Source organism: Chiloscyllium plagiosum, chromosome 2 (assembly GCF_004010195.1).
Source record: "Chiloscyllium plagiosum isolate BGI_BamShark_2017 chromosome 2, ASM401019v2, whole genome shotgun sequence".
Classification (NCBI taxonomy): Eukaryota; Metazoa; Chordata; class Chondrichthyes; order Orectolobiformes; family Hemiscylliidae; genus Chiloscyllium; species Chiloscyllium plagiosum.
In genome coordinates this window covers 60723205-60744043 of record NC_057711.1, presented here as the reverse complement: position 1 = coordinate 60744043, position 20839 = coordinate 60723205, and the positions used below count along the sequence as shown (strand labels likewise).

The window sequence follows — 20839 nt, the reverse complement described above, 5'->3', positions numbered from 1 at the left end:
ATGTACTTTGTCTACCTGATCAATTTGACAATACTTACAACAGGAGAATGGGATTTCACAGACAACAAGGCACTTGCTTCAAGGAAACTGAATTATAGGTGTCAAAAAGGCAAGCTTGGAGTTGTTTCAGTAATCTGCGGAGAAGCTGTAGCAAATATTTGTAGAGTTGTGTAGACATGAAGGCATCATTTAACTTGCTAATTGGATGTTTCATGTTGAAATCTGTGAATCAGAGCTGGATTGGGGTTACAACTAATTTTGCTGAACATAACTAATCATTCAGTCCAATCCACTCATGCTTATCAGTTAAAATTCCTGCCCTCCCCAGCTATCTAATGACTTCATCTGTCATTGGCTAATGTCTGCAGTTATACAAACTCATAGCTGTTGAATTATCTTTCTTTCTTCAGCTTCTTTAAAATAAATATTTGAAAGTTTACATAGTATCACGTCAATAACTGCACTAAACTTTGCTGCCACTGCAGAGATGCTCAACTGGGTAGCCAGTCAGTTGGATGGAGGTATTTTGTGTGAGCTAAAATCTTTTCAATTTTCAATGTCTTTGAGCATTACATCTTTTCCACTCTCAGCAGGGGAAGAGAGAGATCTGGCTTGCTTGCAAGCCTTTGGGGCTCTGAGTCAAACTACTTTCTCTCACAATTCTGTCACAGAACTGCTATTTAAAACTAACGAAAAAGCTGCTGCTGGGCATTTTCTTTTTGTTCGCCTCAAAGGCATCTGGTGCCAGTTTCTCTCTCAAAGATACAAATCCAGCTTCAGCAAAAGTTACAATGAATGAACTCCACAGTACCACTTTTATTTTGAATTATATATAAGTCTTGCTCTGCAACAATACAGTCCAATCTTCAATTTTCCACTCTGTATTTAAAAAAGTATATGTAGTCCTTAAGAGTTACATTAAATCATGGAATACCATCCAATACTTGGGCTTTCAAATGATGACGGGTAAAAGAATATACAGGTACTCAGGAAGTAGTGTTATTTTTATTTCTAATCTGCAACATACATTTCAACTTAAATGATAAAACAAAACAATGTTCAGGTACTCAAAAGAAACTAAATCTCAACATCTCTTACAACTGTCCCTGACGATGTAGAAGGCACAAGAGATTGGGCCTAGTATATCATTACCCACCCATTATAAAGATAATAAATTACGATGGAGGCTGCTATGAATGGAAAGAACAAACAATGGTGCTACAGGAAGATACCTAGGTGTAGGGATGGGAGTAAAGTGATAATTTCCAGTTAGTAGAATATTAGAAATTCCATCTGGTACAGAACTCCGGTTGATAGTCTGCCAAATATTGTTTTACATTGCCCTCATCTTGTCAACCTTCAGTTCCAAACAATATATTTCTTCTCTAGAATGCCCATTCAGAAATACAAGAAATTCCACATTTTTTTCCTTTCTTTTTCATAACTGATTTCATTGCTGATTACTCTTCCCCATCTTTGCTCACAGCTGGTAACATTCTATACAACCAATTAGGAGAAAGTGAGGACTGCAGATGCTGGAGATCAGAGTTAAAAAGTGTGGCGCTGGAAAAGCACTGCTGGTCAGTCAGCATCAGGATACTCAATGTATCCAGCATGAGCTCTTCATTGGCTGAAAAGGTAGAGAATACTTCTGTTACAGAGGGACTGGATTATGTTGTGAATCATTATACTATTGTCCTGCTCCTCGGATGCTACTGACCAGCTGTGCTTTTCTCGTGCCACACTTTTTGACCCACATTCTATATAATGATTAGCATTGCACAAAATAAGAAAATGCATCACGGAATATCTCAAATACACCATTTTGCCATTCTTAGAACTAGTGTGCAGACGTATGGTAGAAGCCACAAGAGACCAAAAAATATGAACTTTTCCAGCTGCAGAATGGTCAGAAAATTCCGTGCTTATCCATTTGATACCTGCTTTTTAACCTGCTTTGACAAAGCCTTACCACAGAAGTAGTTAAACTGGATATTGTGTATCTTACTTTATCTCTCTTCTCTGAGACTCCAAAGCAACCTGAAAAAATGATACAAATTTATATCATACTTTCACAATGTTTTATAAATGTGAGTAAGTATTAACCAAGGTAATTTCTACGATCCTCAATTTGGCAAAATGAGATCTTTTGCATCTACCTGACAAGACACAATGAACCTGTTTTATTTTATCTTTCAAAAGATGACATCTCCAAAGGTGCAATGTCAGCCTTTGAACTCAAATGTTAGAATGAAACTTGAGCACACAACCTTCTAACTCAGAGGCATGAGTGAAACTAATTGAACCAGAGATTTGGGAGAGATGAAAACAGAAAGGGAAATACTCAGCAGGACAGGCATATCTGTGGAGAAATGTTTTATTTTGTTCTTTCATGAGATATAAGCATCAGTTGTTGTCCCTTCCTCATTGATGTTGGAAGTGTTAAGCTCCAATGAGGCAAATAGGAAAATACCAGAGGAAGTAAATTTCCAAAGTATCTTATGCTGAATTTTGCATGGGTCACTCTTGTCCATTGCTAGGAAAGTCGTACTGTTCCAATTCGACTTTGATGCTGCACAAGAACAGGGAAAACTCCTCAGCTAGGTCCAAACCATAACGATGTACCCTGGTCAATTACCGATGATCAATCCTCTAATTATCAATAAAATGATGGAAAGATTCATCAATAGTGCAACCAATCACCATCTCACCAGTGGTTCAGGTTGCACTTAAATTACTAGCTTTCAAATTCATCATTGTCTTTAGCTAGATATTGATACAAAGGATGAATGCTAGAGGAGAGTGAAAGTAGCTTTGCAGTAAAGCAGTAGAGTGCAGCCAAAAGTGCTTTGTGTATTTAACGTTTCTTAATAGTGTTTTAAAGAGTCTGAGCTAATAACTGAATGATTGGCTTAATTTTGTAACCATGATAACATTGAGTAATGGTGGGAAAATCAAGGTACAACGAACCAGCCCTCCAGTTACTACTTTACTTGACTTGGCATAAGAAGCAGTATATTACAAAATTACCTGCTCAAGCACAAAGTCTTTCACATTGAGCATAGCATATGTTGAATGGGACATTTTCACAAACTGTAATTAACCTTTTAGTTCAAATTAGCAAGAGCGATAAAAGCAATAACTTCATTTCAGTTCCTGTTTAATTTGTCATTTTGTGTACTGTAGGTCATGATTAGGTTGTAGAAATTTAATTCACGTAACAAATACCCTGCAGAAAGCACAGCTTGTTTGCTATAGCATGAATACTTAACCTACATTCAAATAATTGGCTTTGCTTAGATATCTCATGGCTTATGCTATTCAAAGAGACAACAAATTAGAGTTATGTTAACATAACTTCAGCATCAAACAACTTAGACCTTTTCTACATAAGGCAAAGTATATGCTTGTTTGTATTTCAAGTTTTTCCTGGAACAAATGTTCAGAGGCTAAAGCTTGTGGGATGCTATTTTAGCAAGCATGATTGACCAGAAGACGCTTCTATTCTTCTATAAGACAGGTGATGGAAATCTGAAGTAAAATCAGAAACTGCTGAGGAAGCTCAGCAGTTCTAGCAGCATCTATGGAGAGAAACAGAAATAACATTTCAAGACCAGTACAACTTCTCATTGGAACCTGGTTTCTTCTCAGTTACATTCAGGATTATGATTCTTCTGACACTTTATATCTATTCCACAATTTCTAGCATTCCAGCTTTAGTCACCTTTTCTTCACTATGGACATCAACACGTCTTGACAGAGAGTCTGCCGGCTCTTTCTCTGATGCATTGATGTCATCTTTGGTGCTGCTTCCTGCTCTCATCCGAAAAGTTGAGAAATTAATTAATTTGCTTCCAATGTCCACCTTTCTGTCACCTTCGCCTTGTTCATTTCTGACTCCAGTAAACCTGAAACATAGTGCTTTAGTAAGGCCGAACACAAGCTGAAGGAACAAAACCTTATCTTCCGCCTAAGCAGCTTACAGCCTTCAGAACTCAACAGTAGAGTTCACAATTCCAGAACACAATCTTCCATGCCAGTTACTTTCCGCTCACACCCTTAAGTCCTGCATTGTATGGGTTGCTCCATGTACAGCTAACACGTTTTCAAGTTACTGTGTTAGTATTCTATGTAACATTTATCTCTCTTGACTCATAATCAGCTATCTTTTTCTTTCCTTCTTTTTCTGGGCTCCATCTCCACATACTCTATTCATTTAACCTCCCCAACCCTACTACGATCAGCAATTTCAGTTCTGAGGAAGGGTTACCTAGTCAAAATGTTAATTCTAATTTTGACTCTACAGATACTGCCAGACCCACTGTGTTTATTTCAGATTTCCAGCATCTACAGTTCTTTGCATCTAAATTCTCAATCAACCAGCATAGAAGAATCACCAACCCACTGATAGGTTTTAAGATTTGACAGATGCTGGTTTTGAAGTCCACAGGATCATTTCAAATATCTGTGGATTTAAAGGTAGTAATAATTGAAACCTGTTGCTGGCAAAAGGCTGTATCATGGTATCACTGGAGATAAAGGATGCAGAGTTCAGACTGTGGCTAACCTACTTAGCTGAAAATGTGTTGCTGGAAAAGCGCAGCAGGTCAGGCAGCATCCAAGGAGCAGGAGAATCGACGTTTCGGGCATGAGCCCTTCTTCAGGAATGAGGAAAGTGTGCCAAGCAGGCTAAGATAAAAGGTAGGGAGGAGGGTTTTGGGGGAGGGACATTGGAAATGCGATAGGTGGAAGGAGGTCAAGGTGAGGGTGATAGGCTGGAGTGGGGGTGGGGCGGAGAGGTCAGGAAGAAGATTGCAGGTTAGGAAGGTGGTGCTGAGTTCGAGGGAAATTAGGAAACTGGGGAAATCTGAGTTCATCCCTTGTGGTTGGAGGGTTCCTAGGCAGAAGATGAGGCGCTCTTCCTCCAGCCATCGTGTTGCTATGGTCTGGCGATGGAGGAGTCCAAGGACCTGCATGTCCTTGGTGGAGTGGGAGGGGGAGTTGAAGTGTTGAGCCACGGGGTGCTCTGGGTGTCCCAGAGATGTTCTCTGAAACATTCCACAAGTAGGCGGCCTGTCTCCCCAATATAGAGGAGGCCACATCGGGTGCAGCGGATGCAGTAAATGATGTGTGTGGAGGTGCAAGTGAATTTGTGGCGGATATGGAAGGATCTCTTGGGGCCTTGGAGGGAAGTAAGGGGGGAGGTGTGGGCGCAAGTTTTGCATTTCTTGCGATTGCAGGGGAAGGTGCCGGGAGTGGAGGTTGGGTTGGTGGGGGTGTGTGGACCTAACGAGGGAGTCTTGGAGGGAGTGGTCTTTTCGGAACGCTGATAGGGGAGGGAAATATATCCCTGGTGGTGGGGTCCGTTTGGAGGTGGCGGAAATCTCGACGGATGATACGATGTATACGGAGGTTGGTGGGGTGGTAGGTGAGGACCAGTGGGGTTCTGTCCTCGTGGTGATTGGAGGGGCAGGGCTCAAGGGCGGAGGAGCGGGAAGTGGAGGAGATGCGGTGGAGAGCAAAGTCGATCACGTCTGGGGGGAAATTGCGGTCTTTGAAGAAGGAGGCCATCTGAGTTGTACGGTATTGGAACTGGTCCTCCTGGGAGCAGATGCAACGGAGACGAAGGAATTGGGAATATGGGATGGCGTTCTTACAGGGGGCAGAGTGGGAGGAGGTGTAGTCTAGATAGCTGTGGGAGTCGGTCGGTTTATAGTAAATGTCTGTTTTGATTTGGTCGCCCGAGATAGAAATGGAGAGGTCTAGGAAGGGGAGGGAGGAGTCTGAGACGGTCCAGGTAAATTTGAGGTCGGGGTGGAAGGTGTTGTCTCACCGTGTCTCAGTCCCAACCCTCGAACTCAGCACCACCTTCCTAACCTGCAATCTTCTTCCTGACCTCTCCGCCCCTACCCCAACTCCAGCCTATCACCCTCACCTTGACCTCCTTCCACCTATCGCATTTCCAACGCCCCTCCCCCAAGTCCCTCCTCCCTACCTTTTATCTTAGCCAGCTTGGCACACCTTCCTCATTCCTGAAGAAGGGCTCATGCCCGAAACGTCGATTCTCCTGCTCCTTGGATGCTGCCTGACCTGCTGCGCTTTTCCAGCAACACATTTTCAGCTCTGATCTCCAGCATCTGTAGTCCTCACTTTCTCCGCTAACCTATGATAGCTGGGTATAATTTACTGTTTTCTCTGATGGCAGTTGACAAGCTTTGAAATTCAATTTATTCAGAATTATTTCTTAAAGTCTGAATGAAATTGGAAAGACACACTTTTTAAATGTGTCAGCCAACATAAACGATGTGACCACTATCTTCTGCATTTTATCAATGTTTAAACTTTGTTCAGATCTTACATTAATCAGCAGCTCAAATAAATCATGGATTCAGTTTTAACAAAGAACCAACCAATGTATGCAAACAACAGAATACATTACGATAGCTTTACTTTTCCAGTTCTTCTAGTATTTGAAGATGAAATGATCCTTGGCTTTGTTGGACACAAGGATGTCCAAACAATTATTCTATTCTGTCCACTTTTGCATGAAGGCAGACTAATTCCTGGGATGTGTGATGATGCTGTTATTTTGTCCTTTTAAGAGAGGTTGTAAAGGCAGATGAAGTGAAGTGTCTGGTTCAGGGGAGTGGCCAGTTCTCACAGTTCAGTGTTTTACTAACTTGGTTTAGCTGTAGCAGTCACAAGATGGTGCAGCCCAGAAAGGTTCCAAGCTTCAGCAAATGTTTCTTGATTGACTTTCTCTCTGAAATCTCTTTGGAAGTTGTTCCCTCCTGCCTTTAAGAATTGGTGCTTGGATTTACCTTTTTGCCAAGGGCTGTGTTTATGGGCTGTTACTGGATTGGAACAGCTCCTTAGGTAAATTGCTGTATCGGGTCGGTTAAGTTTTCCAATAGTTTCTCTAAATTATTTTCTTTTGTTCATGTTTCAACTGTAGTGTTTAAGTAAATTCTGTTTTGCTTATGGCTGAGTGGTTTGACCAGCTACATTACACCTGAAATATCCACTTCACATCTGCCTTTAAAATAAGAAAACATTAGGGTCTGGGTTATCTTCTTAAAATAATTTGAGAGGGTCTGACTTGGTCCACAACAGATGACACAACTGATGTATGAAGAGAGACTGGATCCATTAGGACTACATTCACTGGAGTTTAGAATAATGATGAGTGGAAGGTGGATATCATAGAAACCTACATAATTTGAATAGGGTGAGACAGAGCAAATGCAGGAAAGATTTTCCCAATGACCAAGTCAGTAAGAATTGGGGTCACAGGTTAAGGATATAGAATAGGCCATTCAGGGTTGAGATGAGAAAAAGTTTCTTCACCTAGAGAGTGATGAGTCTGTGGAATTCTCTAACACAAAAAGTAGTCGTGGTCAAAATACTGAATAGTTCCCAGAAGTATTTGAATATAGTTCTTAGGACTAAAGGGAGCAAAGGGTTTGGGGAGAAAGCAGCATCAGTTAGATGTTCAGCCATGACCATATGTTGAATACCAGATCAGGCACAGAGACCCAAATGATCTACACTTCTGCCTCTAGTTTCTATTAAATCAAGTACCAAAACAAAAGATAATTGCCTTTTAAGATTATGTCTTACCAATTTGTTACAATACAAAAGGAGGCTACTTGTTTTCTTGCGTCAACACCAGTTCTCCAGCAATTCACTTACTGCCATTCTCCAGCCTTATTTTCCCCTTAACACAAAACATTCTTCCTTTTCAAATAACAGTCTGCTTCTTGAATGAATGGTTTCGAATGAACATAGCTCTACAGCTCAGGCAGTGCATTCCAGATCTTAACCACTTGGTGCATGAAAGGACATTTTCTTAAGTTGTTTTTGCTTCTGTTACTTTCTTTAAGTGAGCGTCTTCTTGCTCTCAGGCACTTCATGAGTTCTCCGCTTGACAATAAAATCACCTCTCAGCCTTGTTTTTCCAACGAAAACAGTTCCAACTTCTCTAAAAAAATCTTCATAATTGAAGTTCCTGGAATCATTCCTGTGAATCTTTTCTGCACACTTACAATCATAGAGTACAGAATCACCCTACAGTATAAAAGCAGGCCATTCAGCCATAGAGTCCACATTGACCCTCCAAACAGTGCCCCACCCAGACCCACCACCTACCCCAAGGATAATCTACCTAGCTTGTGCATCCCTTAACATTATGGACAATTTCCCATTGCCAATCCATCTGCATATCCTGTGGGAGGGAATCAGAGCACCCAGAGGAAACCCACAGACATAAAGAGAATGTGTAAACCCCACACAGCCAGACCCTAGAGGTTGAAATTGAACCCGGGTCCCTGGTACTGAGGCAGCAGTGCCAACCACAGAACTACCGTGCCGCCTCAACCTAACGTTGAGGCCAAATCCTGTGTTTAAACTAATTTAACACAACCTCCCTTTTGTACTGTAGGTTCCACATAGTACTGCCTCGGATACGATATACTTTATCAACCACTTGCTCAATTTGTCATGCCACCTTCAATGACTATGTACATATATAGTTCAAATCTGCACCCACTTTAGAATTGTACCCTCTCATGTTCATCCTTTACCACTTCATATTGCTCTCCAGTGATTACCTATTCTTCCACTTCTCCATAACCATTTGAAAGTTGACAATTTGTTTCTGACAATTCATGAAGCTTTCAAGCTTCATATTGTTCCCAGACCTTGAAACTGTGCCCTGTACAACAAGGTGTAGATCTTTATTTACAATATCTCAACACTTGGGAAACTTAGCTCCTCACCTTCCTTCAGCCTAAAGAAATCCATTTATCATGCACTTTGTTTCCTACACTTAGCCAATCCATGTTGCTATAGTTCCTTTTATTCTATTAGCTATAACTTCTCCCCTAAGTCCTTTGTGTGGCATTACATCAAGTTTGGAAACCTACATTAGCCACATCAACTGCATTGCTCTTAACACTTTTAAAAAACTCCATCACTAAAGTTAAATATCATTTCCACAAAATAAATCCAGGCAGACTTTTTTTAATTAAACCAAACCTGTGAATGTAACTATCAACTTCATTCCAATTCTAGAAGTTTACTAATGGCTTGCAGATGACACTGAAGAAAGTTAAACTAATGGCTTGCAGATGACACTAAAATAGGCAGTATCATGGACAATGAGGAAGGTTATCAAAAATTGTAGCAGGACCTTGATCAGTTAGGGAAGTGGGCCGAGAAATGGCAAATGGAGTTTAATATGGATAAGTGTGAGGTCTTGCATTTTGAAAGTCAAATCAAGGTAGGAGTTTCATGGTAAATGGTAGGGCCTTAAGGAGTGTAGTGGAACAGAGGGACCTTGGAGTCCAGGTGCACAGTTTTCTGAAAATGGAGTCACAGGTGGCACAGTGGTTAGCACTGCTGCCTCACAGCGCCAGAGACCCGGGTTCAATTCCCGCCTCAGGCGACTGACTGCGTGGAGTTTGCACGTTCTCCCCGTGTCTGCGTGGGTTTCCTCCGGGTGCTCCGGTTTCCTCCCACAGTCCAAAGATGTGCAGGTCAGGTGAATTGGCCATGCTAAATTGCCCGTAGTGTCAGATAATGGGTAAATGTAGGGGTATGGGTGGGTTGCGCTTCGGCGGGGCGGTATGGACTTGTTGGGCCGAAGGGCCTGTTTCCATACTGTAAGTAATCTAATCTAATCTAATCTAATCTAATCTAACTAGGTCAGTAAAAAAAGGCTTTTGGCAACTGGCCTTCATCAGTCAGGGCATTGAGTATTGAAGTTGGGAAGATATGTTACAGTTGTACAGGATATTGGTTAGGCCGCACTTGGAGTACTGTGTTCAATTTTGGTCACCTTGCTATCGGAAGGATGTTATTAGACTGGAAAGAGTGCAGAAGAAATTTACAAGGATGTTGCTAGGACTCAATGGTGTGAGTTACAGGGAGAGGTTGGACAAGCTAGGAATTTTTTCTTTAGGAGACTGAGGGGGGAATCTTGTAGAAGTGTATGATGATGAGAGGCATGGATTGGGTGAATGCATAAAAAGTATTTTTCTCAGGGTTGGTGAATTAAGGACTAGAGGGTATCAATTTAAGTTTAGAGGGGAAAGAATAAAAGGGAACCTGAGGAGCAACCTTTTCTTTTTACAGAGGGTGTAATGCATACAGAATGAGCTCCTAGAGGAAGTGGTTGAGACATAACATTCATAACATTTAAAAGGCATTTGGACAAATACATGGATAGGAAAGGTTAAGAAGGATATGGGCCAAGGGAAATGGGGTTAGCATGGATGGACATTTTGGTTGGCATGTATCAGTTTGGGCTGAAGGACTGTAGGACTCTATGATGGTCTCTAATAGCTCTATGTTTTACAGCATATTATGAACAGGGGTGTGATGCATGCAATTCTCCATTCCACTGGCACCATCAAAGAAAGTCTAAAAATTTATGGCCAGTGTCTTTTTAATTGCCACTCATCCTTCCCTCATGACCTTTCGATTAATCTCATCCAGACATGTGGTCTTATGCACTTTAAATCCTGAAATAGCTCACTTTCTTCCTGTCTTGCATTGTACTTTTCTTCCTTGGTAGAGATTCATAGTACACCTATACAAATTATACTATGAATACATATATACTACAAAAGGATATAAAGTTCTGGATATAGGTTTGCTCGCTGAGCTGGCAGGTTCATTTCCAGACGTTTCGTCACCCTACTAGGTAACATCTTCGGTGGGCCTCAGGCGAAGCACTGCTAATGATTCCTGCTTTCTATTTATATGTTTGGGTTTCTTTGGGTTGGTGATTTCATTTCCTGTGGTGAAGTCACTTCCTGTTCTTTCTCTCAGGGTGTGGTAGATGGGGTCTAACTCGATGGTTTGTTGATAGAGTTCCGGTTGGAATGCCATACTTCTAGGAATTCTCGTGCGTGTCTTTGTTTGGCTTGTATTAGGATGGTGTGTTGTCCCAGTCGAAATGGTGTCCCTCTTCATCCGTATGTAAGGATACTAATGAGACGGGGTCATGGCTTTTTGTGGCTAGTTGGTGTTCATGTATTCTGGTGGCTAGTTTTCTGTCTGTTTGTCCAATATAGTATTTGTTACAGTCCTTGCATGGTATTTTGTAAATGACGTTAGTTTTGCTTGTTGTCCGTATGGGGCTTTTCACATTCATTAGGGTGTTAGTGGGTTTGTGGACTACAATGATGCCAAGGGGTCTGAGTAGTCTGGCAGTCATTTCCGATATGTCTTTGATGTAGGGGAGAGTGGCCAGGGTTTCTGGACAGGTCCAGATGTCCATTACATACGGATGAGGAAGAACACCACTTCGACTGGGACAACACATCCATCCTAGGACAAGCCAAACAAAGACAAGCATGAGAATTCCTAGAAGCATGGCATTCCAACCTGAACTCTGTCAGCAAACACGTCAAGTTAGACCCCATCAACCACACCCTGAGAAAAAGAACAGGAAGTGACTTCACCACAGGAAATGACATCACCAACGCAAAGAAACCCAAACATATAAATAGAAAGCAGGAATCATCAGCAGTGCTTCGCCTGAGGCCCACTGAAGGTGTTACCTAGTAGAGTGATGAAACATCTGGAAATATAACCTTCCAGCTCAGCGAGCAAACCTACATCCAGAACCTCAACCTGAACTACAAATCTTCTCAAAACTCACTAGGATATAAAGTACTCATTTACCACCTCATGCACACTCCCTGTTCCACACGTAACCCCTTCTTTAGCTCCTAGTTAACCCCAAACCTCTTGCGACTCTTTTGCTATTTGTCTGTTGATAGAATTCTTTTTATGTTGGTTACCAGCCTCTTTTCACACTCCCTCTTTGCTTCTCATTCTGTTTCTTTAAGACGGTGGATGTGATTCAAGGTGAAATAGTGTCGAACTACTAGCCCCAAAGAAGATTCAGTATGTTGATTTAGTGTTGATACAAAACTAAAAACGCAACAGTTGTAATGTAAATGCACTCCTAGCTACCACCACAAAATAGCCTTCAAAGGACCTTGTAAGTTTATTTCTTTAAAATCATAAGATTGTCCATTCAAGATACAAAATAGCTGAATCTATCCGTTGCAGTTAAGTGTTATCATTTACAGTCAAATCATCAAACAACAAATGATCAACAATAACACTTTGAATGCATAGCAACAGAATTATGGTTTCGTGTGGCAATATTAGACAGACTCATTTTCTTTCTGCCTGGCAGTCATTGCAAGGGGTGAAGTACTTTGAATCAATTTGCAATAGTAAGAGGCAATGTACATTAACACTAAATCTTGTATTAAAAGACAAACACATACAAGACAGAATTTCATTTTATTTGATAGAACACTTTCCTACGAAAAGTTCAAAAAGTTGAATAATAATATGTGCCTTATCACAAAAATGTATAACATGAAATAACTGAAATGTAAATTTTAAACTGACAAGATTTTTAAGACGTAGCAATGTAAATCAGCAAAGGATGTATTAAAATTACACTGTCCTCTCTATGACTACACAACCTTTTTGAATAAAATATGTTCATTGTCACAAGTTGATCATGTACCTTTTGAAAACTCAAATTTTGATTGCTATTCATAGCAGAAAATACTCCTACTAGACTGTGTATTATAAAACAAACGTAACAATCACTGTTGATTTTAATGAAACAATTTATGGGATTCCAAACTACACAGCATTTCAGTTAGGTGAACCTATTCATCCAACCAGACTTGATCAATTAAAAAAATGGCAAATAAACTACTTTCCAGAACTATATATAATAAATCATTCATTCTAAATTAAAAATATTTGATTTAATTTATAAGTGCTCAACACAATTTGGTATAATTTATAAGTACTCAACACAATATTAATGTGCTTAAACAGCACTTCAATCTAAATTTAATTTTTAATTTGCACCCTCAGGTCAGAGCTTTTGGTGTATTTAGTATAAAAAATAACTAAATTTATTCATTGAAAGAAATTACTTTAAATCAATTTAGTCCTTTCACTAGCATGCACTGAAATCCTCATAGCCATATGAGACTTTGAAGTTTGCTGTTTATTTACAATATTGTTTTATTGAATTAAATATGGATCTTTAATAATTCAACTGTATTTTAACAGTTTAAAATAACTGAGAGCTGAAATTTTCTTGACAATTTTTTTTTAAATGCAGTATTGTCCTAAATCTATAGAACGTGGCTGTATTAAAAATTGTTTAAAGTTATGTTGAGATCTGTTTTCACGGAGTTCAAAATTTAGTTTAACCAATATACAATGTGACTGCTAGGCTGATTGTTCATAAACCACTGATTAGTAGATTGTGTTAATCAAAATTATGAAACAATATTTTGAAAATTATCATTGACTATTTTTACAAGGTGATATCAATATCTATTATAAAAGAAAAAATGCTATGACTGTGAGTGATAAATTTCATTCACAATTCTAAAATTATATAGAACTCACAAATCAAAACAATGCATCAAAAACACAACAGAGTAAATGAAATACACATGCAAAAGGAAGGCAAAGAAAAATAACATTCAGAATATTCAATTTCACATGAATAACACAAAGATTAAGCCACATTAAAATGATCAATTTTCTTTCTTTTTCCACACTACTTCTTCAAGCAAAATGGTCAATTACATCAACTTGGTTAGAGACAAAAAACTGCAGATGCTGGAATCCAAAGTAGACATGCATGAGGCTGGAAAAATACAGCAAACCAGGCAGCATCAGAAGTCAATGTTTCTGGTGTAACTCTTCTTCATTAATGGGAATGGGTGTGGTGGGAGCTACAGATAAAAGGGGAAGCGGGGGCAAGGTGGTGAAGTGGGGATAAGTGAAGACAGATAGAGGGTACAACCTGGTTGGTCAATGGGAAGAATGAATCTGATTGGTGGCGGGGAGCACTGGCAGGGAGGGGAAGGGGCTGATAAGGGAGTCAGGGGATGGGGAAGGAGGTTAGTTGAATTCTAAAAGGTGCTGTGGGCCAGGGAACTGGAAGTTGTTCAAGATATGAAGGGCGTGGTTGGTGTCACTGATGTAAGTGGGAAGTGCCTGAACTAAGGGGGACAGGATGGAGTCGAGCTTTAAAACACACTGTGGGGGGGGGGAACTGGAATTTTTTATTACACAACATTATACAAACTAGCCATCTTTTATTATTATTTTGGTGCAGAACATAATTACTAGCTCTAACATTAGCAAGTGTTGGTACAGGTAGTTTCAGCGAGATACAAATGCAAATGTACAACTGCTCCATTTGGAGGAGAAAAGACCATGTACAATCATTGCTTGGCGATGTTAGAGGATCGTTAGATAAGTAACATGAATATAAAAAATTCTTCTGGTATTGCATTAGGCAAGATCATGCAAGTAACAAAACTCAAAAGGGCCACTCAGTACAATTTCATGCAAAATTTTCTAATACATGCACTTGCTTTGGCTTTACTGAGAATATGATGAATCAATAGCACTTTCTCTTTTCAACCTTATTATTTCACATTAATACATTCAAATGGTCACTGGAAATGGAAAGTAAAAGATGAGAAGATATATCATATAGATAATGATTCATAGTCGAGGGTGTGTTGCTGGGAGAGCACAGCAGGTCAGGTAGCATCCGAGGAGCAGGAGAATCGATTTTGCGGGCATAAGCCCTTCATCAGATAATGATTCATAGCTTATTTAAAATGATTTGTATATGCACTCAGCCAAATTAGATAATGTGATTTCTTTTTTAGTATTTTGATTACTGAGATACAAGTTAAATATTCAAGTTTATTGGTAATGCAGAGATGATACATCCCTAGCATTATCGGATCGTAATGGGGATGACTGGATAAACTAGAATTCTTCTGTCTTCAAAATGGACTGAAAAGATAACTTGTAGAAGAATGTGAAGTATAAAATAACAGAGGAAGGATTTTAAGGTCAAATCGGTAAAACAAAAATTTAGACTGATTTCAGCAACAAAAGCAGTAAATGGATTTGTAGTTAGGTTGGTTGAACCAGGAGAGGAGATAGTTAAATGCTCATGATAAAAGGGCTTCAAAAGATTTATAGGAAGCTGATGTAACAAGAGTTGAATGACCTTCCACATCTGTACGTACTTTCAACTTTTCTTCTGATGAAACCCAAATTTTAAGGTACAAAACATCCCACTTGGAGACTGGTTTATAAAATATTGGAAAAGAGAACAGTACAACAGATATAATCTGTAATATTGTTGTAAGGCACAGATCTCAAGTGACAACTTTTGTACAGATCATCTTTTCGGATAATGTGGCCCGCAGAAAATATGTCTTGTACTAACAAACAAATATTCTCGTTGGTTGTTCATGTACAGGTTGTAGTTGGTTTATCATTACAAATGACTGCTGAAGCATTGCACTTACCCCATCCAAATATAAAAGACAGAATTCCGAACAGCTCAAAAAAGTCTGAGTCTCATATTCAAAAACATTCCAGTGTAAATTCCAAACTTTCTTATCATTTCAGGCATTAACTTGGCTTTTATTCATGATCTCATAAATCCAGAATTTCAGATTTTGTGCTTATGAGCTTTCACTTTCTGAACAAATCCAACATCTCACATGTGAGAATGTCCTTTAGACATTGCCTAACTTAAAATACATTAAATTATGGCTTTTTTGGAAGATAAATTATACCTGGAATTACATTATAAGCAGTTTGTTCCCATTTCATTTTTATTGTTGCCTGAAATATTTTTACGCTTTTAGAACTTTACAAATTTTTCACAAAATTAAATGAAAATAGTTTTCCACCTTCGGCATAAAAATTTCTTTTCATGTTCTTGCAGTTATTGTAATTCAACAACATGTACAATAAGATCTTCAAACAGCTCATTAGACAATCTCAGTAGGTTACAGGGTCATCTTAACTTAATTCTGAATGTACTTATCTCCATTGGATTCAGTTCTATATCTCTGGTAGTATTGTCATTTTGTGTTTTGTGCATTAAAGTCAAGGTTGATGGTATTAGGTGTTGAATTCTTAAGTCTCTGAAGAGACTGTGCACACGAATCTGCAAAAGAAAAATTAAATTCAATAAATTGAATAGAACCCAAGATAAACATTATTACAGATTTTCATCATAATTGCCGCAGGAACAAGGATGTGACATGCAACACAAATATTTTCAATTGGTGCATTTCTATTTCTTCAATCTGTGGAGGAATAATATTTTTTAAATTTCTTAAATAATGGAAATCTGAATAATAACATTTAACCTTTCTAATATAGAAACGTAACTGTTTTAACATTACCTTGCCTTGAGTAGTAGAACAAAATAGCCCAGTATTTTTATTTAAAAATCGACAATCAAAACCCTTTCTGTGGATGATCAAGGCCGCTTCATCTGATGGAATCCCATCAACCTGCAATGATACATCATCTTTTTAATGGATCCCATTTATATTTACATTTTTTTTGTGTGACAGTGATTAGAATATTTTATATATTGTAAAAATGCTACGTAAATAGATCACAACGTTTCACTTTTTCTGTATTTACAGTATTCCTGATTTATTTATGTATGTTAATTGAACTTTTACATACAAATAGTTTACTTTCTAAACTTGGGGAATAAAGATTGAGATCATAGAGATATTACTGATTAAACATATTTCATCATCAAAGAGCAGTGGTTTATTTTGAATACATATATTCAGGAAAAATCACTCCTCCACATACTTGAAAAATCAATTTAGCTTATGAATTCCAATCTTAGAAATTCAGAGCAGAAAATTATGGAGACTGATGGATAGCTCTCCCAGAAGAATTTGGTGATAAGACACTCTGCACCACAGCCACCAAACGGCACAGGCAGACTAAATTAGTAGAGTGCAGTCAGTGCCAGAACTTCATGTTGAGCTCAAGTGAACTAAATTAAGGACCATAATGGACACCAGATTGAAACCTGGATCCAGATAAATCATGGGGCTTTGGGTGGGGAGGATTTGCTCACTTAATGATAGATATGAGGGAAGTTAGTTTTAAAGTACATAAGTAAAGAAATGGAGTTACTATCTACTCTAGTGGACGCTGAGGGATATGCTCCGATGGTGCTCTTCGCAAATACAACTGCCCTTCCTATCTGCCATGGAAAGCAGAAATGAGCTGCCTACTCCAGCCTGTCTGTCCATGGCCGCTGTATTAAGGCATGACCATGGTAATATTGGAGTTAATTGAGCTTTAACAACATCTATAACTTTATCCTGGTAAATTAAACTTCAGGAATCAGCCTATTTTTCACTAAACAAACTCTTTAATGCCAATTGTATAAGTAAATGTTAGTGAAAATATATCCAAACAATGCAATTCATCTTATTTTAAACACTATTCTGGGTTCACAATCTTAAACTGAAATAGACAGATGCAACAATCAAATTTCCATTTTTCAATAGTAGTCTTTAGATATCACACCATAACCTTTCAGGCATCCACAAATTCACACAAACTAAAGTTTCAGCATACTTTCTGATATACCTTCCAGATAGAATGCAAGCTTGAGAGGGATTTCCCAAGTACAGAAATAATAAAAGTAGTCTGACTGAGAGAATGGGTACCTGGCCCATGGCCAGAGAGTAGTCAAGCAGTCACGTGGACGTCAAGTCTCTACACAAAACATAATGGTGATGTTGTTGCACTTTGATACTATTGCTCACACATTATCATGTGTCAGGTCTTGATTACAGTAATTAAAACAACCATTATCACTTAAGAGACATCATGTTGAATAATTTCATAACTCGAGAAGTAAGATTTAATGGGTTGATTAACTAATACCTGGACGGTAAAATTTAGAAATCTAGTTAAGGGCCTACATATGCTCCTATTTCTTATAGTTTTTTTTTACCCAATAAAAATTCAATAATTTTTTTCAAAAAAAGTTATTTATTAATGGCAACTTTTTCTTAAAGCTCAGAGCCCATTTGGTATAACCATTAACTGTGCAAAAGGTTATCTCCTGTTGGGCCTAGTCTGCAGTTTTAAACTTGTTACAGTTCAAGTTCTCATTTCTCATCCATTCTCATCCTTGAATCACTTCGCCAATACAAAATATTTTTTTCTTCAAAGAGTGAGTAAATTCTTTTAACCAAGAGGTCAATGTCCTGGAATCATATATGCTAAGACCAGGCCAGACCCCCTCAAAACATTTCAAGAAGGAAGCCCAGACCCTAACCTTTCTAGTTGTTACAAGCAGGTGTACAGTGGATATTCCAAGAGTGATGCACCTGGTCCAACTACTAAATTTTAAACAAAACAGAACTTATTTATACGCAAACAAAAGAAAACCAAATTTAGAATAACATCACTATTTGAAAACCCAATGGACTCTAAAACACAACTTAAAGAGCTGTTCCAATACTTGCAAAAATCCCATAACCTATCCGTTGGTAAAAAGGTAAGTTCAAACACCAGTTCATAGGACAGAGATTGCAGACAGAGAGAGAGGGGGGATCAAAATGGAACTGTTTCTCTTCCGAGCTGCTGTTTCTTTAGCATCCCACCTGAAGCTAAACCAAACAAAAACCTTGAACCGGGAGAACTGGCTACTCCCCTTTCACTGCACAAGTGTCTTTTAAAAAAATACTTAAAAGCTTTCTCAAGTAGAAATTTCCAGACAGCCTTTACGATCCCTCTGAAAAAAAAACAAGGACAACATAATCTTGTCAAAGCAGCAGCATCGTCACACCTCACCCCTTTTAAAACTGTAACTGGACAATAAAATTTAGACATCCAGTTAAGGGCCTACAACATCCATATACCTTACATTGACTATTAACATGCACTACTACATTGTTTCAGTCAGTTTTACGCCCGCTACCAAACGCCTCTGTTTCTCATTCAAGTCTCAACAATATGTTGGCAATCATATTTTCTCATCTTGCCACATGCACAATTTTCAAATTGAATAGCTGTAACAAGGAGTTCCATCTAAACAGTCTGGAAGTCTTGTCCTTACATTTCTCCACAAACTTCAATGGGTTATGATCAGTGTATATGATTGTCTCAGATACATTACAGGTAACATAAATGTTGAAATATTGTAACGCCAACACCAAGCTCAAAGTCTCCATCTCAAATGTTGAATATTTCTGCTGATAAATGTTCAAGTTCCTGGAGAAATATCCGATAGGTCTTTCTATTTTCTCATTGTCTTCCTGTAAGAGCACAGGAAATCACTATTCAACAGCCACCTTGAATGGCTTTGTGTAATTAGGTTTGGCTAATACAGGGGCAAAGGTTAACATAGCTTTCAGGCTGCCAAATGCCTCTGACAGTCCGCTGCTGTCCATTGAAACTTCTTGCCTTTCTAAAGTAATTCAGTAAGTGGAGCAGCCATACTGCAAACACTTGGTACAAATTTCCAATAAAACCCACTCAATTCCAAGAATCGTTGTACTGCTCTTTTTGTAGATGGTATGGGAAACTCCCTAATTATCTTTGTTTTTGATTTCCATGGGGCCATTTGACCATGTCCAATAATGTGGCCCAGGAAGATGACTTGGACTTTGGCAAATTCACTTTTAGCCAGGTTTATCACCAAGCCTGCCTTCTGGAGTCAATGGAACAGTTCTGATAAATGTTGCAAATGCTCCTTCCACATGTGATTAAAAATCACTAGGTCATCAATATGAACTGCACAATTGAGTAATCCAGAAATTACCCTAGTGGCTAGTCTCTGAAAAGTGTCTGGCGCATTTTTTATACTAAATGGTATGACTTTAAATTGATCGTCCATTTGGCGTTATGAAAACAGAAACTGTCTTCCCTCTTTTGGAGGAAGGTACTTGCCAGTTATCCTCTAAGCAATCCAACTTAGAAATACAAGTTGCTTGACCCACCTTCTGAACACAGTCTTCCAAATGTGGATATGCATCAGTCTTTGTAACTGCACTGATTTTGCAATAGTCCACACAAAACGTTTGGGCACCACCTGGTTTTGGCACTATTACTATGGGTGAGCTCCAGTGACTGTAACTCATTTCTATTATGTTGTCTTGGAGTACACATACAATCTCCTTTTGAACCTGTACCAACTTGAAGGTTATGCTGATAAGGATGTTGCTTAATCTGAACAGCATTTCCTATATCTACATCACGCATAATTAGGTTAGTACTTCCCAGCTTATTTCCACATATCTCTCCACGTCTTTGGAATAACTCTTTCAGGTCATTGTGATTTTCCTTTGGAACATAACTCAATAATTTATCCCAATCATTGTATGATTTAGTTTGAGGAATGTCCAATTCAGAATCCTCTGCACTTAGTTCTTCACTCTGTTGTAACAAATAACAGTCTCCTTATGCTTTCCTTCCCTGTCAAAATACCTTTTCAGCATATTCACATGACATACTCTAAAATTTCTTTCTGCCTGGAGTCCATATCAAATAGTTCACCTCACTCAATCTTCTTCTCACTTGATGGGGTCCATTAAACCTTGCTTTTAAAGGTTTACCTACCACTGGAAGTAACACAAACACCTTATCTCCGACAGCAAAAATTGCAAGTTTTTGATTTCTTGTCTGCTTCCTGTTTCATTGCATGCTGCGATACTTTCAAATGCTGTCTAGCCAATTCCCCCATTCTATTTAATCATTTCGTAAAATTTGACACATGGTCCAAATACGTGGTCTCTGAATTCTGACTTATCAATTTCTCCTTAATCAATTTTATAGAACATAGAAGAGTACAGCGCAGTACAGGCCCTTTGGCCCTCGATGTTGCGCTGATCCAAGCCCACCTAACCTACACTAGCCCACTATCCTCCATATGCCTATCCAATGCCCATTTAAATGCCCATAA

At 38.8% G+C, this 20839-nt stretch overlaps 1 protein-coding gene across 2 annotated transcripts in view; it reads right to left on the bottom strand.

The window, feature by feature from the left end:
• Positions 1 to 12006: 12006 nt before the first annotated feature.
• The window catches only part of man2a1 (mannosidase, alpha, class 2A, member 1), a 245178-nt gene continuing 236345 nt past the window's right edge, over positions 12007 to 20839 (bottom strand). For both annotated transcript variants that reach the window (XM_043710431.1, XM_043710422.1), the window contains 2 exons: positions 16293 to 16403; positions 12007 to 16051 (listed from right to left, as the gene is read on the bottom strand). In XM_043710431.1, coding sequence (XP_043566366.1) covers positions 15899 to 16051; positions 16293 to 16403 — 264 coding nt within the window. In that variant the 3' untranslated portion in view covers positions 12007 to 15898. The remainder of the gene's footprint in view (positions 16052 to 16292; positions 16404 to 20839) is intronic.